Genomic DNA, 8,399 nt, shown 5'->3' on the forward strand with positions numbered 1-8,399 from the left:
AGCGGCAAGTTTGCCGGCGCCATGCAAGTGCTGGGTTACTGCCCTGAGCTGTCCTACAACATGGCACTGTGCTGCTACGCGGCCAAGCAGTACGCCCCAGCCCTCAAACACATCTCCGATATCATAGAGCGCGGCATCCACCAGCACCCAGAGCTCAGCGTGGGCATGACCACCGAGGGCATTGATGTCCGCAGCGTAGGCAACACTCTGCTCCTGCACCGCACGGCCCTGGTGGAGGCCTTCAACCTCAAGGCAGCCATTGAGTACCAACTGCGCAACCTGAAAGCGGCCCAGGAGGCGCTCACAGATATGCCGCCGAGGGCTGAAGAGGAGTTGGATCCAGTCACGCTGCACAACCAAGCACTAATGAACATGGACAGCCAGCCCACCGAAGGGTTTGAGAAACTGCAGTTTCTTCTGCTGCAGAACCCCTGTCCACCAGAAACTTTTGGAAACTTGCTACTCCTCTATTGCAAGCATCAGTACTACGACCTAGCAGCTGATGTGCTGGCAGAGAATGCCCATCTGACCTACAAACTGCTCACACCTTACTTGTACAACTTCTTGGATGCCATTATTACTTGTCAAACTGCCCCTGAGGAGGCTTTCCACAAGCTAGATGATTCAGCAGGGACACTGACTGAGCAGCTGAGAAAACTCACGAAGCAGGTACAGGAAGCTAGGCAAAACTGGGATGATGAAGCTGTAAAAAAGGCAGTTAATGAGTATGATGAGACTCTGGATAAATATGTACCTGTCTTGATGGCCCAGGCAAAGATCTACTGGGACATGAAGAACTACACAATGGTAGAAAAGATTTTCCGCAAGTCAGTGGAGTTCTGTAACGAACACGAGGTGTGGAAGCTCAATGTGGCTCACGTGCTCTTCATGCAAGAGAACAAGTATAAAGAGGCTATTAGCTTCTATGAGCCAATAGTTAAAAAGCACTATGACAACATTCTCCATGTCAGTGCCATTGTGTTAGCTAACCTCTGTGTTTCCTACATCCTGACAAGCCAGAATGAAGACGCAGAGGAACTGATGAGGAAGATCGAGAAGGGAGAAGAGCAGCTGTCCTATAATAATCCTGATAAAAACATCTACCATCTTTGCATTGTCAATCTAGTCATTGGTACCCTCTACTGTGTGAAGGGAAACTATGACTTCGGTATTTCAAGGGTCATTAAAAGCCTAGAGCCATATAACAAAAAACTGAGCACTGACACATGGTATTACGCCAAACGGTGTTTCCTGTCCTTGCTGGAGAACATGTCCAAGCACATGATCATGCTACGTGACAGCGTTATTCAAGAGTGCGTTCAGTTTCTGAAGCAATGTGAGCTGTATGGAAGAAACATCCCAGCTGTCATTGAGCAACCCCTTGAAGAGAGGAGGATGCACAGTGGGAAAAACACCGTTACCTATGAAGCCAGGCTTTTGAGGGCGCTGATGTATAAGATCATTGGGTGGACTGCATAAATGGTGTTCCCGTACAGCAGAAATGAGAACTTTGCGTTTGTTCTTTTCTTGTGCTTATGAGGTGATGCTCGCCCTGGTAGTTTTTCTTGATTGCTTACCTTTCAAGATTTTGTCCTGTATTTTAACAGCATGCAGTGGAAAACAGAATATTTGCATGAAATTAACATGCACCAAATAACTAGGGGCATTCTCAGTAATCTGTCATGTTAAATGCACCTTAAGGTGTGTTGACCGAGAACTTCATTACAGAAATATCGTAGAGTTTTCGCCTATACAATATTTTATCCTTCTGAAATTTTGACCAAGTTTCTTTTCATTGGTTGACAGTTGAAAATAATTTGTTATCCATCTCATCTAGCACAGAAATTGAAGAAACAGAGTTGGTTTAGTTGGTCTAATTCTCTAATTTGTGCCTCTGTGTGAACTGTTTCTTCCTTCTGCTTTTTCCAAGGTATTTTTAATATGTTGCAGACCGCGTTGATAGTATATTTAAACACAAAAAATGGCTTTATAATAAAAAAATCAGTCCTACAAACATTAACGTTGCCTTTTGCTAACTCAGTAATAATGCACGAGTATTCTGGCAAATTGTATACCTAATACAGGGACCGGGAATATATTCCAAAAAGAATATATTAGGGTGGCACCTCAGTTTAGGTCTACCTTTGCAGTAAAGTTCATTATGACTGGATGTAATGGGCTTCAGAGACACTGCCCAGTGCTGCCCCTCGGCTTCTGCGACCCCCTGAGTCCCTGTGCCTGCGCCATCCGAGCGGCAGCTGTTGCCCTGCAGACCTGTTTGGTAGCAAGTGCTTACTTAATAACGCAGCCCTCCATTTGCAGCCTGGCCTGCCCCTTTCATCCAAATACCATTCTTAGAATATACCAGTCTCTGGTAAGAGACTTTGTGAATGTGAAATTATATTATTTTCCATATTTCTCAAAAAGCACGTAACTTCCGTTTCATGCAAGGCTTACGACTTCTACCTTTAGATGGAAGAAATCTGCTTCTCAATCTCCTCCTTGTGTTACTATTCCTGCATCTCTTAACACTCTCTTAAACCCTGTTTATTTGCTTAATTCCTTCACCTGGCATCTCCGTCGCACTAGCATCAGACAGTGTATTTTCTCAACAGTCTTCCTGTATCTTTTCAACCATATTATGTGTTCCACAGCAAAGTGAGACCAAAATACCTTTCAGTGTTTTTATGCCGTCTGGTTCTCTGACCCGTGGCTGCTCTCCTTTTTTTGCATTCTGCCTTCTGAAGCAATGCGTGACTGGAATTTTTTCAAATAAGGATCAAAGATCCGCAGCTTTAACTCATTTGCTTACCTTTGATGCTGGCTCCCTGAAGAGCTGGCACAGGGGAATTTTGGAATCAGGCTGCATGTCCCTCAAAATCCAGTTTCTATGCTGTGGTTTACCTGGAAAGAAAGAGGACAGCATTTTTGAAAGTTGCTCTATTATAAAGCAATAGAATACTTAATACTTAATCCTTCCAGAGAGTTAGTGTATATAGGGACTGAACAGGCCTGCAACCATTCCCACATACAGAAAAGTCAACTCTGCTTGTCTGCTGGGAGAGAAACCTGTCAGGGCTGAGCATATCCTCTGTAGCTAAAGGAAACGGCTCTGGGTTAGGTAATGTTACAGTTTACCCAAAACTTCCAGGTGTTTTTACAGTAAAGTAAAATCAAACTTAACACAGTTGTCTCCAGTGTCAAGAATGGGAAAATGTTCTAGAGAGGCTAGAGAGCAGGCAGGAGATGCAGCAAGGTGTCCTAGAGAGGCCTCCATAGCTCATTACTAGTCCATAAAGCCCACGATTATTGTGATATTAAATATTTCCCACAAGTGCTTCTCCACGAGGAGGAGACCTCTGATTTCAAGTCCTGTTCACCTCCATGAAGCACAGCAGCAGGCTGTAAAGTATGCTTTTAATTTACAGTGGAATTGTATTATATATTATGCAGCATAAACAGCATGACCTTTAAAAAAAAAAGTTTTTAAAAGTCACACCACATAATGGCATCTGAAGTGCAGTAACGGGCAATGACTTAGGGAACATCAGCCCTTTATTTAATATTCATTGTGCGTATTCTGTAAAAGTCAGTGGACGTTTTAAAAAAAAAAATTCACTTTGCAGATTTGTGCCTGTGCAAATGTCGAATGCCCTCTAACGGAGAGCAATTTAGAGACTTTTCCATGGCTGACTGTTCGGTGATGTTCACATGCTCTAGCGGTTTCCGTACAACTGGTGCGTGACTTTCATTAAGGCGCTACAGCCAGGATTAGCCGCAGTAAGCGCTTCATCTCTTTCTTGCCTTCCATGGCCACACAGGAGTCCACCGCGAATAAGCGGAGGTGTCAGGGTCCGCCGGCTCTGGCACACACTCCCCGATCCTGCCAGCCTCCAGAGAAGGCACAGGGCCCTCGGCCGCAGGGTGGGAAGGGAGAACAGCCATACTTCCCATGGAAAAAAAGTCCCCATAAAAAGACATGGAGTTGTGCAAGATATGGCAAGATGTAGAGAATATAGCTATAGGGCAGTCAGCATGTCTGGAATTTGCTTCATCCTTGTTGCAACAGATCAGACATACAAAAAAAAACACGGGAAAACCACGGGGAAAATGTCAATAGCAGCATTTTCCCCGTTCTTCCCTTTTCCTTCTGTTTTTACCCGCTTTTCCTCCCAGAGTACACTGTGCACCCAGACAACCCAAGGTTTCTGAGCAGGTTGGGTGATGCTGAACACCATGACCCCGATGTGGAGAGGCCTCTGCTGCTGAAAAGAGGGGGGGAAATGGCAGAGCTGAGACACAACAGGAGGAGACCTGGGACAGGCGCTTCCTCCTGTGCTGCGTCAATGGATGCTTCTGCGTGGGGTCTCCTCCCTGTCCCAGCAGTACTTTCCACCCTGTCCACCACAGCCTCATCCTCAGCAACAGCCACTCAACCTTCCCGTGGCCACGGCATGCCGCGGCAGGCGCCCCAGCCCCCATTTTGTCCTAGAGAGCCACCTGCCTCTCCTGTGCCCAGAGGGATCGGGTCCTGGGGTCATGCGGCTGTCGTCTTTTGCAGTGTAAGTGTGTCGCCTCCTCCAGTGGCAAGCATGCATCTATAGCATCTCCAAGTGCAAAGCACTTTGGTCATAAAAAATATATAAATGTTATAACTACTTTTATTACCATCTTTGTACTGCATTTAATGTTATCACTATGTGACTTACGCACAAAATACATTTTTAAAGGAAAGCACATATATTTTTATTTGAAGAAAAGGGAGGACGCCAAATAATGGTTTATGCTCCTTAGAAATATAGTAAAATCCACCTAAATGAATGCCCTAAGCCAGCACAGTTCTTTCGTGCAAAAATCACTGTTTTCATTTAAAAGAATGCAAACAGAAAACACCACCGAGAAACAGCTGACCATATTTCTGGGAAGCTGCAGAGGGCAAACGGCTGCAGATAAGCACAGACTCCTAAGCAAGAGCCTCTGATTTTTTTGATGGGAGCAAAGAGAAAGAAGCCCTCAGCCCTCTGTCACTGCATCAGTATCCAAAAGACAAGCAACGCAAGATGCCTCCCACACACACCACCACCGTACCAAGGCCAATCTCCAGGATTTTATTTGAACTAATAGCCTCTTTTGCACCTTGTCCTTACAGTGCATCTTGTGAGATGTTCTTGTCCTCAAACCTTACAGGGGCTTGCCACTCGTGTTGCAGGTGACAAGCTGTATTGTACTGCAAGGGGCAGATCTTCTTTCTTCCCCATTACCCCTGCAGTAATTACAGCGCACATTGCTTGAGCAAAGGCCTCAAATTGCCATTCTGCCAGCGGCCTGCCTGCACTGGAGGGTGGAGCAGGGAAGGCATGAAGGGCCCGAGATGTGATTTACTTCATGCCCCACGAATCCCCTTGGTGCTCAAATCTCTAATCAAACGCCTGCTGACACCACCAGCAGAGCAGAGGTGGTGGATGCCAGGGACACTTGTGATCAGCTCCGCAGTCAGAGCTGATCAAAAAATCTCAGTAATCAAAGGCTGGCTGACTTTACGGTAAGACAGATATAAAAGATGAGACAAAAGAGTCTTCTTGTACAATTCTGGGAGTCTTCCTTGGAGAAGTCGGGGGTGTTTCTACCAGGTAAGCAAGCCCCATTAGAAGATGGACAAGGAGAGGAATGTTATTTCTCTAAAAATGGTGAAGTTACGTATGAGAATAAAAGCTGATTTGGGCAGCCCGTTCCACAACATCTTACTTACAACTTCCTATTTTAGATGCCTGAGTTCAAAACTTCCACACACCCACATTTGCATTAGGCTCCAGCAAAGGCAGCAGAGTCCGGCCCTGACTGATTGTTTGCAGCTTCGGGGCACCAATGTGATAATGTGGCTGTGTGGGCTGAAAGATAAGCACCAAAAGATCCACCTTCTCCTCTCCCCCAGGCTTCTCTTCCTTTATCTCCCTTTGGCCTTTCAGCAAATAAAACCTCCTCTAAATTTTGGGCCTCTGCTAAATCCTGCTGTCTTCTTAAGGAACAAGCATGCCTGGGACAACGTGCCTCTTCTTCACATCATGATGTGTAGTTCATACAGAAAAAAGATAAACATGTGAATACCATCTGGCTTACCAACAACTAGTCCACAAAACAAATTTCCTGCAAAAACATCTTTTAGCGGAAAGAGCTGAGAGAGGATGGTAAAACACCACCTTCTTTCACAAGCACAGCAAGGAGCATCTCTAGGCTTTCCTTGCACATCCACCAGATTTAAATGGCAGCCGCCAGTAGAGGAGGCTTCAGCAAGGTGCAGCCCGTGCCTGCTGACGCTCTAATGCGCTGAGCCAGGGCACGCAGCGCTGATGCTGGTGTGGTCTGCACCTTTGTCGGTGCCTGCACGAGGTGCCGCGGCAGCTTTCATGAACCGCAGGCTGGCCTTTCTGAGAAGGCACACTTGGCTTTGTCACTCTGCGCTGGTGTGGGGACATGGACAATGAAAGCCAGTAGCAGCAGCAATGAACCTGGCTGGTGTCCTAGGGGGTGGCGGGGGGGGGATTTACACAAGTGTGGAAATGGTGAAAAGTAAGTTAGTGTTAAAATCCTCCCAGCTTCAATCAATTTGCTGCTAATCAGTAATATGAGGACATCCAAGTGTGCACACAGTCTGGGAGACGCTGCAGAGAAATATTGAGACGTAACTGATACAACAAACAGCTGTTTTGCCATCCTCTGCACCTCATTCGGACAGCGCAACCTACCCATGACTCACAAAAATCATTTTCTAAATAAAGCAAAAGAGGCTTTCTGTCCTGGCAAACTTTTAGGCTTTAGTTTCAGCAAAACAAGTCTTTTTTTGGCTGACACTTTTCCATTAACTAGAAAAATTGAGACATTTGGACTCATTTTCCAAAGAACCTCTTGATTAGCATCATTTTCCTAGATCTTGCCTGAATCTAAACTAGTAAAGCCCACTCATACAGCAGACCTTGCCAAATCCAACAGCTTCAGTCCAGAATGTTTCTATTTTTGGGGTTCTTCACCTAAATTCAGTATAGTTTATAGCCCAAACTGAAGCCCAGGAAAGCCAATAAAAAAGTTCCCATTGACTTCAATGAGCTTTAAATTGCACCTTAGAAAATACCCATTTTCACAGACTGCTATTTCAAGCCATCCGAGAGCAGCTTCTTGAAAGTACTGAAATGCTACAACTCCAGTCAAATTCAGAGACAAAACCCCTTGTTTCCATCCACTTAAAACAGCTTAGAAAACAGCTACCCCCATGTTTCCCATGGTGCGACCACTGCACGTTAAGAAAACATCGGTGTTGCACAACGAGAGGTAAAAGTCGGCAGGGGATCCCGATCCTCCACCTGGACCCAGTCGGGCACAGCCTTCCCTGGCAGCCCACACAGCCCACCGTAGCTCTGAGCACAGGGCTGAGGACTCCTGTCCGTAGCGTAGGATTACCCAGCCCTGGGAGACACCCTCATCCCAACAGCCACCCCACCAGGAACTGCTCAGAGAGGGAAATCGAAAACACAAGTGCCAGATTTTCTTCTGGAACATGGAAATCATCACTTTTAAACTTCCCGGGGTGAATTTACACACTGGCTTTGAACAGTCTGAGCTTCTCCGCTGTGCTTTTGTCCTCTGCTGCACACAGTCATCCCCTTCTCTGAATTCCTTGCTGCTTACCTTCTCCTTCCCCCCCACTCTGCCTCTAGGACCCTTGCCATCCTGTGTCACAAGCAGGGAACAGGTTGACTAACAGCTTTTTATGAGTCGGTTTTATTTTATAGCCCTCTTTCCCGTGGGAGAGGGCAGAAGGACTTGGCTAACACTCAGATCCTGTTGGGTTGAACTGTTTTCTAACAGCCGTCTTCCAAATTAAAATTAACACAGCTCAGATTTTTCTTAACTGCATTTCTCTAGTGCCTCACAGAGCTCTTTGTGTCCCCCTCCACTGATTCACAGTCGCTCAAACAGCCAGCAAACAGAAACGCAAGAGCTCTGACATGGCGTATCTGATTTTCTTGCTCTGTCAATAGTATTTATCACTGCAGCTCCCATGCAGAGCGGGAGGCTCTGCTTCTCCATCAGAGCTGAGGGACGGGGGTTTCAGAGCGCACATAAATCCTTCGCTCTTCCCCTGCAGAGCAGGTCAACGCACATCGCATTTTTAAAACAAAAAAAGCCACATCTTCCGATGGCTGTCACCCGACCGCTACTGCGGCCATCTCGGTAGCACAGAGATAGCCACAGCGCTAATACAATCCACGCAACCGTCCGTAGGTGCGAGGCAGGTGTGGAGGCAGCTCCATTAGGAAATACCGCCTGATTTATCAGAGCGGCATTATTCTTCCCCTGGCAGCACATGCCTTTGTGTAACCTTCAGGGAGAGGGCTGGGCGGCTG

General features: G+C 46.4%; 1 protein-coding gene across 1 annotated transcript in view; it reads left to right on the forward strand.

Moving 5' to 3' along the window:
- Positions 1-1,998, forward strand: part of LOC104083984 (tetratricopeptide repeat protein 30B-like) — a gene marked incomplete at its 5' end in the record, with an annotated part of 2,291 nt that extends 293 nt beyond the window's left edge. Inside the window, one exon of the mRNA XM_009587666.1 lies at positions 3-1,998. Coding sequence (XP_009585961.1) covers positions 3-1,479 — 1,477 coding nt within the window. The remainder of the gene's footprint in view (positions 1-2) is intronic.
- Between the last annotated feature and the right edge of the window lie 6,401 nt (positions 1,999-8,399).

Source organism: Fulmarus glacialis, unplaced genomic scaffold, assembly GCF_000690835.1.
Source record: "Fulmarus glacialis isolate BGI_N327 unplaced genomic scaffold, ASM69083v1 scaffold39581, whole genome shotgun sequence".
NCBI classification, from domain to species: Eukaryota; Metazoa; Chordata; class Aves; order Procellariiformes; family Procellariidae; genus Fulmarus; species Fulmarus glacialis.